The 16,130-nt window shown below is 36.1% G+C and overlaps 1 protein-coding gene across 1 annotated transcript in view; it reads right to left on the bottom strand.

Moving 5' to 3' along the window:
* The window catches only part of PTPN12 (protein tyrosine phosphatase non-receptor type 12), a 78,185-nt gene that overhangs the window by 14,399 nt on the left and 47,656 nt on the right, over window positions 1-16,130 (bottom strand). Inside the window, exons 9-12 of the mRNA XM_082784906.1 lie at window positions 15,911-15,977; window positions 15,183-15,260; window positions 15,003-15,101; window positions 5,686-5,771 (exon numbers count right to left, since the gene is read on the bottom strand). Of these exons, the coding sequence (XP_082641032.1) occupies window positions 5,686-5,771; window positions 15,003-15,101; window positions 15,183-15,260; window positions 15,911-15,977 (330 nt within the window). The remainder of the gene's footprint in view (window positions 1-5,685; window positions 5,772-15,002; window positions 15,102-15,182; window positions 15,261-15,910; window positions 15,978-16,130) is intronic.

The raw sequence follows: 16,130 nt of genomic DNA, 5'->3' as shown, positions 1-16,130 counted from the left end.
AACTTAACACACACTAAGACAAAAGGAGAATTTCACTTCAATTTCTCTCTATGCCAGAAGAGGGGGAGTTCACTTGCTTTAATGGTTACATGCTCTCTTTTACCAGCAGTGATGCTTGGGAGTAATCACCACTAATTCCTGCTACTGAAAACAAGGTTTTCCCTTATTGACCTCATGTTCCTGACATTATACTCACAATCAACAAAACTAACTTGTTATCTGGTACACACATATCATTAATTGTTACGATTAGCTATAAAATAAAAAAATAGTATTGAACTGAATACGACAAGATCACAGGCCCATAATACAGGTCAAAATTCATTAAGTTCTTCACTGATTATTTAATGAACTCTTTCCAATTTGATTCCCTAATAAAAAGAATCACATGTATAAAAACTGCCCTCTCAAAGTCATGCACAGAACAGATGATAGAGACAATACTACACAGTCAGTAACACAAAATTCACACCCTTGTTTAATCATCTTCGTTATATACAGCGTAACAGAGTTGTTACATGCATTTTCCACTTTCAATTTCTTTCACTCCTAATATACATTTCCTTCACTCCTAAATGAGAGCGTAGAGTGATCAAATGAGAAATGCTCCATATAAAAATAATTCTTTGCCTTATTAATATTAAGAATATCCACCCATTCTCAAAAAAAAAAAAAAAAAAAAAAAGACAACCAAATAGCATTTGATTTTTTTTCTTCTTCTTAAAGGAAATAGATGCCACCCAGGATTTCCTGGTTTTCGCTGGGCACGTAACAGATTGTTTCTGTTTTAACAATATCATATTATTATCACCACACGTATTCTGCACTGCAAATAATGTTTTTGCTTCTTTTTAGATAGCAGAAACATTGGGATATGTATACCTTTAAAAGGTCTTTGCTTGGCAGTAGCTATTTCTGGAAGTCTTGCCAGAAAATGTTGGGCATTATGGTCTGATGCATAATGCTTTCTTTGGGCCCTTTCTTCAACAGCTGTGCTCTATAGACACTTCTCTCCCCAAAGGCAGAAAATTATCTGAAGATGAACTACTAATATTATTCCAAAGAACGGGAAACATGAGACCGTAGAGTAAAAATAGCTTGACTGAAAGCACTGGGAAACTAATGGAAAGCTCATGAAAGAGGATATTGGGATAGAAAAGATTCAGTGAACTGAAGAATGTCAGACCATTTGAAAAAGAAAATAAGCTTTCCTCTATTAAATTCTTCAAATTAACCCTGCACTGCATTTACATACTGCAAAAGCAAGCATTTCTCAAGTATATTTGTACAATCACACTGTGCGACAAAAAACAGAAAGCCTTCTCATAACTTGACCTTGACCATGTCTCTGCACACGCAACTGTTACTGATTATCTTGTAATTCCACTACCACTCCACATATGTAACTGTCTATGGGTTCTTCTTAGGTGATCAAGACAGCTTTTTAGGTGTTTTTATTGCACAGTCTGAATAGCAAATCCATCACGTCCCACTATCTCAAAATGAATGGCTTCTCAGCTTATAGGTCAACCATGCATTGGGTGTCATCTCTGAGCTTTGATCAGGCCAAAAAAAATGAATGGTGGGAAGTTGTGTGTGGAAATTGTGAACATATTTCTGGAAAACCATTTAGAGACTTATTGAAGAAACAGAATTTGAACAGCTGTGATAAAAGCTTAGGAGCATAGGACATTTAGCTATTTGCTAAGTGACAGCACGGAACGGGGGTAGGAAGAGCAGTTGAATGTATTTCCTGTTTCAGGAAAAGTTTGGCACTCAGACAGTTTGGCACCCACCCCCAAAATCTTGAACAAACATCTTAGAGCAAACTGTTAGAAGAATGTAAAAAATTCGAAGGCACATATTTATTCCTTCTGGAAGTCACAAAAATGGTTATATTGGTAACAAAATAAGAGCTCATAGCAAAACAACAACAAAAAGAGTTCCTATGGGGAAAATACTTTCTGATATTAGCCACTGTGATTTTAAAGGCTGGACGTCAGGAGGGGGTTCTTCACAGAGAGGGTGGTTGCACACTGGAACAGGCTCCCCAGGGAAGTGGTCACTGCACCGAGCCTGTCTGAATTTAAGAAGAGATTGGACTGTGAACTTAGGCACATGGTCTGAACTTTTGGGTAGACCCGTGCGGTGTCGAGAGTTGGACTTGATGATCCTTAAGGGTCCCTTCCAACTCAGGATATTCTATGATTCTATGATTCTAAACAACCCAACTGAAAGATTTAGGACCTTTTCAACTTCATTAAATACCCTTCATTATAAATATAATCTTGAGATGAGTGCTGTTTATTTACATAATAGCTGAAAGTACATCATTTGTGAACCCTGACTTATTCACAGGTTACTTTCACAGTCTGTGAAAGTGAGATACTGTCTCCAGGCTTGACGTGGTCTGGAGGAGGACAGAAAACCAGTGGGGAAAAAAAAAAAGAGGAACACGCAAACCAAATAAGGTTGCAATTTGCTGAAAATTTCCCAAACGTTTGTGTCTTGGATCATGCTGAATGCTTCAAAGAATATTTTGACAAATAAACAAGCAAAAGAAATAAAAGAGCCCCCACAACTCTACTCCAAAAATGTACACAGAAAAAAACAAAACCCAAAGAAATAACAGAGACAGTCTTGATTTCTACTTTTCCTGTAATATATTCTAAACCTTTAGAATATTTTAAAGGCCCTTCTAGCCTTAATGCAAAAGGGCTATAAAGTAGCTGCCCTAAAGTAGAGCACCATAGGGTTCAAGTATAAATGAAGGTTGGCCTGTGTTCAAAAGAAAAAAACAACTTTGTAATCCACCATTATTATGTGCAGCATATTATAGGGTTTTATTATCAAATAAAAGAGCAATGCCAAGGTCATTGAATGTGGCTGCTATGATCAACCAAAAATAGATACCAAGCTCTACATCCTTCCTCACAATAGGAAAATTCAACTCTGCACAAGCAGGTTAAAGCTAGACAAACACATTATTCTACTTAAGCAGTGCATTTTATATATATAGATATAGATAGATATAGATATATATATATAATGTAGAATGAATGAATAAGAACTGGTGAATTTTTCTTGTAAAATTTAGTTATAAGGCTCTTTTTGTAGCTTTTTTTAAATGTATTTATGACATAAAAATTAAAAACTGCTAACTAATAAGGAATATCCATGTTTTTTTATCTTGGATTTTAGCAAACGCAAGGAGGGTTCCATAGGGCTTGAGGTGAAGTGGAATTACACAGCACTTGTACTGCATTTTAATGTCATCAGACAGAAGGATAAACATAATTGAAAGCCAAGTCAGACTGCTGAAGTATTTCGTCTCTTATCCTTCAGAGTATGACATTGGTCTTCACTACACTGCAGTAGTACAAGAAGCTGTTACCTCATTTTTATTTTAGAGTTTATGCCTCAGCTTCTCCAGTTCTTTCAAGTTGCCTTATCTTTTGTGGGCATTTGAGAATTTTCCATAGCCAACTTGATTAAAATTAATCCTTTTTCCAAATGGAATGAACTAATGATCACACAAATGTTTCAAGGACTGTTCACTAAATGTATTAAGATACTCCCTCCAAACTCTGAAGTACCAATTATCTCTTGTGGACTTGAAATAAAAGAAACTCCAACTTTCCATGTACAGTTCTAAATAGCGAATTCAAAAGAACTTGGGTTATTTATGGACTTCTATCTAACAATAAAGACAAAAATTACTTATGCGCTCTTCCTGCCTTAACCTGAAAATAGTCAAACATGTCTAACAAAGAACAAAAGAATGTTTTTCCATCCGCCCAGTCCTCCAAAGCAATTTAACATAGACTTAAGTTTCAAGGTGATTTTCACAAGTAATCAAACTGCAAAGCCAGTCTCCAGAATATGGTGCTGATGCATGCACTCAAAGCATGAGTTGTTCTTGTTCACTTTAGTAATAATCTTATAAAATCTTATAATCTTAGTAATTTATAAATTATTATAAATATATATAATGTTGACATCAAATGCAAATACATGTCAATCTAAGTGACTATGTTCACAAGTGTTACAGCAAACATGAATTACATAGAGCATTACAAGTTGATAAAATTAAAGGGGAGGCAATAAGATTCCATAAGCTCTGTAAAAAGTGAAGCTAGATGCTTCATGCTGACACGATAACAGTAAAAAATTTCCAATTAAATACTGATCTAGTATCAATAGCCTGAAAATACTTGTAACCTCCAAAAAGAGGATTTGAGGCATAAAAAGCTTAAAAAGCAAAGTTTTAAGTTATACTTTATCATACTCCTTCCTCCAGACACCTCCAAGTCAAGATAAACACTACAAGAATAAGTTATCCCTCCCTGAGCAGGTTGCCTATCTTATAGGACAAAAGCCTTTAGTACTTTGTAGATATGCTCAGTAAACAGGCAGTAGAATTGCATGCAGTATTCTAGATCTGGTCTGAAGTGGAATACTTACATACCCAGTTTTAAACTGTTTATTCTTTAAACAAAGATGTTGCAATATTGGACATGCACACTGCTTCCCATTTTGAGTCACCAATTTTCAAATGTTTATGTCCAATTATATTTTTAAATACATAAACACATACATAGACCTTTATCAAACCTTAAAAACTTCAGAATTTAATATTTATTTTATTATTATTATTTATTTATTAATCACTGCTCTTGTCAGCCCCTCAAAGAGAGTCATCTTCTGACATCACTCGTGCCCTGTTAAATGCAAAACTTGAAAGCAAGAATTCCCACTACTGAGATGACCTTGCACTGCTGCAGTTAGATTATATTTTTAAACTCTTAAACTGCTTTCTTTATATGACTAAATGCTATGCACGAGTATTAACGTGTTGGTTGTATCTTGTGCCATTCTACAACTTCACGAACCCCCAGTGCTTAGCTTACATGGTAAGCACTGAAGGAACTCCAAAGGAAAATCTCATCTATTTGACTATAGATAATTTAGCACAGGCAAGATCAGGATGTGGGCATCCTTCCAGATACTAGCAAAGCAACTCAGGATATTTCCAGACACTAGCAAGGATACTCAGGATAGCAAAGCAAACTCAGGATTGCTTCTTCAGCTGCCTAATGCTCAGGTTGGGTACCCATTTCAGGTAGACAAAGTCTGTCCATTCACTTTTACCTTTAACTTCTTTAAAGGCAAGTCTATGCATTTCATGAACTAGAGAGAATTTTCTTTTTCCCCTTTTGAATGAACGGACTGCTGAGACTATTTTTTCCTCTAAAAAGCAAGAAAGAACGTTTTGATGACATACCCTAGTCACTAAAAGTCCTTTTGTGAGGTAATATTTTCTTGAACAAAGAGATATTTTTTCATTGTCTTTATTACTCCAGAAATTAACGTTGAGTCATTATTTGAGCTTATTTTGAAGTATGTAGTAAATCTAACAGATCTGTCTAATAAAAGGGTGTCTGTCTACTTGTCTTCCTTTATTGCAAGATTAGTAAATTCAGACTTTGATCTGCAAAGATATTAAGATTATATATTTACAAAGCCAATTACAAGACATCTATTTGTATTATACATATCTCTGTTCATAAATAGCAAAAAATCCATCTTAAAAGTCTTCACAGTATCAGTAGTTTAATTCTACTTTTTGTTTACAAAGCAGGTCAATCTGCCAGCTTGAAATAGTGTGTCCTCATAATTAAGTACCTGCGGGTCCGTGGAGGCTTTGGTGGTGGAGAATCCTGTTTCTGAGCATCTGAAGAACTGACAGCATTCTCGGTGTTATTCTCATCCTGATTAAAAGAAAAAAAACATTAATTCATAGCTGTAAAGCTGATATGCACAATACTTGACTCTAGGGTCTGAGGATCCATAACAGTACATGAAAACAGCGTATTGCAATACTTTTTTTTTTTTTTTTGACTATCATATAGAAAAGACTTCAAATTACATATAGATTAATTTCAATTCTAATTTTGCAGCATTGTTACATGTTTTCAAATTTTTATGACCAAATATCACATTTCACATGTAATAGTGTAATCCACCACAGAAAATTCTCAAAAATTAATCTTTCAGGTTACTAATGAGCAAGGTTCTCTATATCCTTCAAATTATTCCTATTAAGAACGCTTATTTTCTAGTCAGTCTAATAATTTTCACCTGTACAATCAGTTAACATAACATAAAATTAATCTACTATGCAGTAACAAAATTAAATTTTTGACTAACCATAAATTTACAAGTCAGGTTTAACATATACTTCTAAAACACTTTCAAATCATCTATTTGTCTACAATAAGTTTAACTTATTTGGCAAAGCACATTTCAGGAGTACCACAAGTATATAAGATATATACATACATATTTGTACATATTTATACATCTCCAGTTATGTAGAATGTATATATATTCTATATAAACAGAGCATGCAAGACTCTAAGGCTGATAAACCATTTCCATACACATGCCATGGCAAAAGATCAAACAAAACCAAGGAGGACCTTAGTGTTATCTTGAGTTCAATACACATTTCACTTTCTTTCCCCTGAAGGAGCTTTTTTTGAGAAGTGCTTTAAAATAAATTTAAAAAAATCTTTTATCGGTGTATTATTTTTCAAAGCACAAAATCAAGTTCATACAGTGGGGCTTCTGCCTTCTTTCAGACTACCTGCTTGTATTGGGTGACAGACAGACCTTCTCCAGTCTTATAAAACAATCAAAAAGAACCCCGAGTTAATTGCTGCTCCAAATCCAGTAGTTGCACTTGCATTTGATAAATATTTTCAACTTTGGAAGACAAATCATAACTAAGTGATCTCACCTTCACACAAATTTAGATTCAACATGTCACGTATTTTTCCTTCCTATTATTAGCCTTTTAAAATGACTGCCATATCACTGGCTGCTAGTGTGAAGTCCATCATCAAATTCTATTTTGCAGTACACTAACCCAAGTGAAACTTTTCCCATAAAGAAAAAAAAAAGTCTCCTAATCATCCTTATTGCTCTTCACTGAAATTTCCCCTGCCCACTCCTATTAATTAGTTGCCAAATGCAATATTCCAGAAGTACTCCAGAATAGATGTCCCATTGTGCTTTGGTGGATTGTGCTAGCCCTTTCAGACAAATTACACAGGGACTTCATTGTCCCGCTGACCACTGCTGGAACTATCGAGTTCTTTTGGAGTGAGTAGCTAAAAGCCACTTACATTTAGATGGCCAGAACTGAAGCTCCCATTATAGCCAACCAAGCTGGACTGGTGCTGAGCCAGGAGACCTCATAGAACTATTCTAGCAACCAGCCAGTAATGCTGGGAAGAAGGGAACAGATCAGTTGGCTCTACTGACTACATCTGGAGTTTAGACACCTACATCACAAGCAAATTCTGAGTTCCAAACCAAGTTTTGCCCTTTTTGGTTTCCAGATTATTATTATTATTATTTATTTATTTATTTATTTTCAACATTAAAGTATAGTCTTGGAATCATAAAATGTTCCAAGTCGGAAGGGACCCACAAGAATCATTGAGTCCAGCTCCTGGCTCCTCACAGGTCTACCCAAAAATTCAGCCCATATGACTAAGAGCACAGTCCAAACCTTCTTAAACTCCGACAGGCTCAGTGCTGTGCCTATGTCCCTGGGGAGCCTGTTCCAGTACGCGACCAACTTGCTCCACTCTTGCTCAACTTGCCCAATAGTCCAGATCTTTTTGAGTGTGTATCACAATGAATTGTTCCTCTTTAAACCTCCATCACTTGAATACTCTAAGTAACAATTTTTGGCAATGCATAAACTAAAAGCTGTAACTGATCAGTTAATCATGTTGTACCTTACTACACAAGGATTATTATCAATTGGATGGCTCTCAAAGTGAAATGCATAACAAATTAGGTTTAAATAGATTTAATGCACTGCTTTTTGTATCAATCTAGCTTCTCAGTGGATTACGTTGTTATCAAGTCACCTTCAGAGATTTATCACATCAGCACCATCCTAACAATCACTATTCTTAGCTAAAAGTGCTGACAATACAACACACTGCCCAAAAAGCCACTGTTCAAGAAAATACAGCAACTGAAATGGCTGATGAGATATTAAGAAAAAAGTACCATTAATGCCATGCTTGATCTGTAAATTTAAAGCAGAACCTCATTTAGTTTGAAAGGGTATCTTTGTGCCTGCATGTCTTTTGTCAGCATTCCACAACATGAAAAAACATTAAGCGCCCAGAGGACTTCTGAAATTTAGCTGCAAACTACTCCAGACATGCTAATTAAAAAAAAAAAAAAAAGTCTACTATCACTTTCTAGTCATTGATGGAAGGGGATGCTACCAGGGACCTCTGATCCTTCTACTACCTTCCTGTCAAATATGAAAAAAAAAAACAATTCCACATTTTTGGCTTCAAGTAGTGAGCAATTATGCAGACTGATTTTGTCCTTAACCTACATAAAAACTAACTTGATTGCCCACATTCAGGCGCAGCAGCACTCAGAAGGGTGGTGCCAAAGATGGGGACACTCGCAGTATCCCAAAACTGCGATTCTGTTTCCAGCTCACTGGTTGTGTCCCCTTCACCTCAAGATGTGCAAATTTATCTCTGATCTTCTCCCATATGTAGTCATTACTACGGATAGCCCTAAATGCATCAAGATTGCAATAATAAGACCCTGTATCAGCAAGCAGAGTTATAACCAACTAATGCAACTGCATCCTGGAGAAGGGCATGATGTTCTGCCTTGCTTCTCCACAGCACTTTAAAGCTTCATCAGGCACAGAGAATGTAGAGTGAGACACCACAGAGAATGTTTCCCACCCTTGCCACTAACTTCTCCACCCTACAACAAACCAGAAAAGTATTCTGGTCCAGTTCCACACCAGCAGAAAAGTTCTAAGGAACGCAAATAGCATGTTTAAGCACTAGATTTTTAAGAGTTACTGACAAGGGAGAGGGTGTGCCTGCTGCAATGTAGACCAACTTGTCCAGAATACAAACCAGCAGCTGCATCCCTGCTCTCTTTGCAAAGTGAAACATTTGTCAAACAGAATTTTGCCTGAGATACACTTTTCTCCCAGGCAGAAGGAAGAGCTTATTAAAGAAACTAACATATGCCAGTTGGATTTTTTTTAGGCTCTGTATCTATACAGTGAGAAGCTCAGTTTCTGCTTGAAACAGGCAAAAGTAATCCAAGGGACAAGGCAGCGCTCCACCATTTTTGCTACTAGCAGTAAAACACACTTTGATATACTTAGAAACATGTCCAACCTCAAATGTCAGGAGCAAGAACGTTACAGGAATTGTCACCAAAAAAGAGGAACTTCACTACATTGCTTAATTAGCTCCACTGACTGATGATTCTGTGAAGGCTTCACTTACTTTAACACAACTTGTATCCTAGTAAGGAGAGGATTTTTACTTAAAAGGCTGAAGATGACAAAAAGGAAGGCAGTAGACAGATATGCTAACCCACATAGGAATGAAAACAGTCATCACATTAACGTTATGCTACTGCAGCATTTAAGTGATTGTGCTCAGTTACTACTGGACCTCTTCTCCTTGCTTTTATCTTAAGAAATCCAGCTTACTGAACTCAGAGCCACTCTGCTACTTGTTCCCAGTTCTGTGTCAGGAGCGGTAGCAAACAACCAGCATTTTAAGCATACTTGAGCAATACCTACTCTCAGATTTCTCCTTCAGTCACATGTCTAAATAAGGGTATTGGTAAGCATGGCGAACAACTAGCACGGAGAGAAGTACAACTCGAAAAGCGAATGTAGGGTATCTCAGGGATGACCTCAGCCACTAAGAAGAGCAGATGGCAGTATTAAGGAAAAGCCTTCCAGCCTTCCTAATCACAGCTTATTGGCATCAGTCAGCACTCTGTTGGTTCTCTAAACAGATGTTATATTTTAGGGCAGAATACAATTTTGAAAAAGAAAAGCATCAGCTTAGAAAAAAAGTAAAATGTATGTATTTTGCAGGGGTCACTGTGCAGAATTATTAGTATTTTTAAATGGATTAGCAAATATGCAATTTATTCAATTAAGTAAGTGTTTGGCAAAATGTCCTGCTTTCTTACCTGTCCTATTGTGGCAGGCTTCTCATTTAAAGAAAATGGAAGCATCAACAGTACGTGGGGAAACAAAAGAATAGAAGCTTTTTGCATGTTTACCTCTACAAGGATCAGATGCTGAACAGTTCAGGAGGTCCCATGATATGAGTGAATCCCATGATATGAGCGAATCCCATGATATGAGCGATATCAAGTGAAAAATGCTCACAGTAGCTAGGAATTTCTAGATATAGTGTTAAGTCCTATACACATACGGTCTTTTTATTTGTCACTGCAGTATTTCATAAAGCCAAATACTTGGATGGGAAGTGTAGGTTATTTTGTCTGCAAGAATGCATACTAAATAACTCACGTTCCTGTGTCCGTGCAAATAAATAAGGAATTCTCATGGCAAATGCAGTTTCTGAATGCAGCTTGCTCAGATGACCTAAATTTTGCTATTATCTCCTCCCGAGGGTGGGTCCCTTTCTCCATCTGCCTCCTCCAGTGGCTGAATTACAAAACTGAGTTGTCACTAACTTTGAGTAAATAGAAGATCAGTTTTAAACTGAGATTTCACAGGCATTGCCTACAATTCAAGAACTCTTTGTCCAGGAAATGCAATACATAGTTTTCTTTTGAAACTCACCATAGAAACCTTTACTGTCACTCAGAAGGTTTTTGTACTGGCGAAATACTATAAAATTTAATACAAAGACTCTTCCAGAAGTCATCTCATGGTTTCCCTTAAAAGGAATCTAGATTTTCCTTTTTCCCTTATCATAAAGCAGCATGGGAACCACAGAGCATCACCAGATAAAAGAAGTATTTGAGACTGAAGTAATACACTCAAATAACTCAGATTAAATACAACTTTCTGAGCATAGGCAGCAAGTTGAAGGTCTCTGAAGACACACAAGATTTTTTACAATGCTATAACAGCTAAAAATCTCTTTCCAAGATGCAAAACAGCAAAGAGAATTTCAATAGTGAAGTCTTTTCACTTAGTTTCCAAACCACTAATATTTGGACATCCACATTCTTCTTACAGCAGCTGCTTTTTCCACAGCTTCTAAAAGCACAAACCACTACAGTAATATAATTGTGCCACTTTTACAGGAAAAAGTGCAAGAGATACTTTAAGTACTAGAAATGTCATATTTTAAGGAAAATGTTTATTAATAAAGTTTCTTTTAGTGGATGAGGGTACAGCACAAAGACTTTAAGTACTGTAACATGTTTCTTACTGTCAAGTGACAAAATTCAACAAGAAGCATTTCTCAACAGACAGTAGAATTTTTGTTGTTTGCTTCTCCTTTAATCTATTTTCCTTTTCCTACACACAGGACATCCAACTCGATGGAAATCCATCTGATTCACATTTTGCAAGACAACCTTGGTTCACTTCAGGTCATGGAGATGCCCCTCAAGAAGCACATACGATATTGATTGAGATCTTATCAGATGATCAACACTAATCAGCTCACATCTGTTTCAGCTTCCAAACACAAAACCAAGTGTAATATTTTTACAGCAGTACTGGAGAAAAAAGAGATGGACTGACTTCCAAATACATGGCAATATGATCAAGAGTTTCAATGGAGGGAGGGCCACGTTCCAGACTCTGCTCCATTTTAATCACTTGAGAAATTAAGAGTCCTACTATTTGAGGGAGGGAGAGAGAGAAGGAATAGTTGTGAATATCAAGTTTAGCACTTGAGTCTTTTCTTATTTGGTCAGGGATTCCCTGCTTCTGAGAAGCAAAGGAATCTTTGCCCTGAAATTTGTCTAGTGCTGGGACAGTCCAAAGTGCTTCCTGGCATCTGAAGAAGGCTTTTCCTCATATAATTTGTGCTTTCCATACTCTTATTTTAAGAGCACTTAAATCATGTAAGCAATTCACAGTAAGTGCTACTGTACTTAATGTAATAGTATACAATTATTACACTATTTCACAAGTACATTTTCTACAAGGTTTTGAATTCATCAAATTGCATTTATAAAATAGAATTCTAGCGGAATTCTAACCACTAAGTGTGGCTTTTGTTTTGCTCATTTGTTTTTGTTTGACTTTTTACGGTATTGTTTCCAGCAGGGCAGAGCTGGCAAGTTCACCGGAACACACGTTCGGCATTGTGTCTAAGCTACTTCCCTGTGAATGCCACTACCCATTGCCAATCAGATTAACTTTTTACTGTGATGTTACTGGCAAACTCTGCTTACAAAGCTTAAGTAACTCAATTTGTTTCAAGCAATGCTAGAAGCAGGAAAGACAATTGGACTATAAAACCATGGAACAAACCTTACAGAGTAGGCCAGCCCTTCAGAGTACTATCAGAAATCTATCGGATGAAAAAGAGGAAGTCGTCTTTCACCTTTCCGTACTGCCTCCTATAGCAGCACTATATCAGAAGTAGGCATGTTCTTTTATTTGGATTCATTTTCACAGAATACAATTAAAACCCTTCACATGTACAAGATTCCACAGTCACTATAGCATCTTTGAGAAAGTATGGATTTTGATTCGTACCAAAGAAGTTTCTTAATTACACAAATAGTTTTTGTCCATCTTTAAGAGATACCTAAGGACCTCACTCTGAACATGATCCTATTAATCGCTCTTAATGTGATACTCTTAATGACCACGTACATGTAAATGGTTACTTGTTTTCCTGACTGACCTTTGAGAAGCAGAACAATCCAGACATCCCATCGCTTCTACTGGCAGTGTAGCACAAACTGCTACACTATTTTGAAGTAACAAATAAAGGAGCTTAGATTATAAATGATGAAACACTGCAATATATTAGTTAGTCATAGCTACTATTTCTAATACACACACGCTGCACAAGGATTAGGACAACTACAGTGGGGGGAAAGAAGTAACTGGAGCTTCCCTACACACTAAAACTGTACTTTGTAGACAGAAAACTACCATAACATTGCAGCCAGCATGCTGTCATGACAATTTCCACTAAAACAGCTTAATTTATATAGTTAGGCTATGTGACCACTATAAACTGTGATCCAGATTTTTAACTGTTACTAATATAAACCACCACTCAGATACTGTTATATGCTCCAAAACTAAGTAGTTCCAAAGCCAGAAGACAACAAAGACATCCACAAACTCATTGCTGGGTTATGGATTTCCTACCACCAAAACATGCTCAGGATGAATTGTCCTAAGATAATCCGATTATTCCTATATATGAATTCGAATGTTTCTCACCCAACCTACTAACAGGAAAATGGCTTCCTGTACATTTGGCGCAAAAGAGTAAAGGCTCACTTCTGCTAGGCAGAATAAGATCTGGGAAGGAACCTTCTGTACAAAGCCAATATATCTGCACTTTCCAAAGGTTATCATACTCATTCATCAGAAATAAAATGAGAATTTACAATCCAGCTAGGCTGAATATCAAACTCCACTCATTTAAATTAAAACAGCCTATCCTATCCATATTGTATTTAGCCCACAAAGTTTCTTTTCATGACTCCAGACCTGAGAACTATTGCATGAATTGATACAGATTCTAAAGAGAGTTAATAAAATGATGCATGCCTTTCTTTCCAGGAAGGAAAAAAGTTTCAGGCTTTCTAGAAAGAACAATATAGAAAAGCTAAACCCCTAAAATAAAACTTTTTTTTCTCAATATGATGAAATAATAAAGGCGGTACGTCCAGCCTTTGAGAAAGCTGTAGAAAATACTGTATTTGAGTGTTAAAGGCAATCTCTTATTTCGTGATTTACTGTAAGGGCCAAAAAAAAGTCCTCACCACTTCAGATTTAAAATTGCTTTCATGATTCCAGATATTTCAAAGGGTCTTCAAGACACTACTAATAGTCCCTTTAAAGGGCTACAGAAGCTACAACAATTCCTGAATAAAAACAAAGGTAAAGGGCAGTATGCATTTTTGGACCACGGGAAGAAAGAAAAGACAGACTATACAAGCCATTTTTCATGTAGTGCCCAGCAGTAAACTGGAAAATATATCAAACATTAAAAAAATAAAAACAAATAAATCAGGGACTATGAAGTTTAAAAAGGAAAGATGTAAAGAAAAATCCTCAAATGCCATGATCATTAATTAGTATATATGTTTGAGTTTCTTTTCCACTTTTATTAAATGGGTAGAGCAAGAAACTTCCTGACAAAGGCGTTTAAGTTATTTTTCCTTTCCCCAACATGTTCCAGTGCAAACACTACCTCAACGCCATGTGACAGCTTAGTATGATCACTCATTACCAGTTCTGCTCAGCTACACCAAGGCTGTGTTGGGACAGGACCAATGTAGCACACAATACCATGCAATACCCAGCTCTCAGCTGAAGAATCAGATTAATGCTTGGCTACTAGTTTAAAATTGGGTTCCTATGAAAAGGGAGCAGAAGAAAACCTGGATGAAGATTTTGCCTTTTGAGTTTAAGATAAAGATTGAACAAGTAGAGTTCATACACACATGTAGATTGTTTAATTTCAATTTGCTCTTCATTATATTATTTAACAGATAAATTCCAAAAGGTCATGCTTAGACAAAATTTAATGTGTTATCAAGATACCAGTTCTGCAGTAACTAATGCTAGTCAATGCAAAAGAACAAAGAGCAGCTGTCAACTAGCATCACCTTTTCAAGGTACGAGCACATTTCTCAATTTAGATATTGCACTGAAGTCCTGTGTTTCATTCATGCTAGAATTCTTTCTAGCTTTCCCCAATGCAGTTACATTCGGTATATATGGTAACTATTCTTTCAATTACCTGACATAACTTTTACAATCAAGTCTTCAGCATAAGCTAAGTATAGTGTAACTCCATAGTCAGGTAAAAAACACTTGTAGTCCAAGTTCTGCATCTTCCCTAGTGCAATTGAACACAATCTTAAAAATTCAACTTTACAGCAAAAACTGTTATCAGAATCTAACAGCCACAACTAATTGAAACGCATATGGGAAAGATACATACCACTCCATCTGCAATCTTCCAGTCTGCACAACTTTCGTATTTTTGCAGCTGCTTTTCAAACAGTTGTGCTATGGCTCGATGGACAAGTTCATACTGCTCCTAGAGTAGGTCATGAGATAAAAATTAGTGCATGAGATCTTTAAAAGAACAATGGTATGAAAGATCCATTTCAAACTGTACCTTTGTCTGCACTGCAGAATGCCTTTGCGTCCTCATTTCCTGTATTAAATTAAATACATTGAATTCTTCAGGTATTTTCTGAAATACAGAAGGAAGTCAATGATATTGACAATTATTTGTAAGAACAGCAACACTTTAGGCTGTCTATCAGCTTTTGCATGTCTGAGTTATGTAGGTGTGGACAATCTGTTCTCTGGACTTCGAAGCTATTTAGAATTCTTTTTGAAGAACAATTCTTCTCCAGAATTGGTTTTAAACATTTGTTTTAGACCAGATAAGAACACTTAAAGAATTTTGAGAATGAGACATCCAATTTATATTGATGGCAAGTGGGATTAATAAGGCACTTGAACAATAACGATGTTGCATAACCTAGAAATCCCAGTATTTTTGTTCATCCCTATACATTTGAAATCTTGAGACTTCAGAAGCTACAAGATTAACCAGAGACGTTGAAAAGGTTCAATTCAGAGTCACTTTATATTGAAATATATTCAAACAGTATGATTCTACAACTACTTTTCTGTAAGATAAAAACTTACTGTCAAAACAAAGTAAGTTCACGCAAAAGCAAAAATGATGAAAGATGAAACTAAATATCCAATCTGTTGTAAGATTTTTGGAATGTTTTGAAACATTGCACAATTTTAGTACGTTTGGGAGCTCATCACTGTTATGAAATGATAGAATGTCACAAAAATTTTTTTTTTTTTTTAAAGATTCCTTACCCCAGCTTTAAGCAAATTCCATGTATAATCTATGGCACAGATGGCTCCTGTTCTTCCACACCCTGCACTACGAACACAAACAGTTTGTTATGTTAGAAGTTGCTCTAAACGGTTGAAAAGACACTACAATTTTTATGTTTCCAGAGTCCACATGGAAAAGAAAATTAAATCTCTTGACTATTATTTTAAGCTTGCACAGTGTATCACAATAACACTAAAA

The sequence above is a fragment of the Aythya marila genome (assembly GCF_965140915.1).
Source record: "Aythya marila genome assembly, chromosome: 1".
In the NCBI taxonomy this organism is placed as follows: Eukaryota; Metazoa; Chordata; class Aves; order Anseriformes; family Anatidae; genus Aythya; species Aythya marila.
Note: the sequence above shows the minus strand (reverse complement) of the source record. Positions and strands in the feature narration are given on the sequence as shown.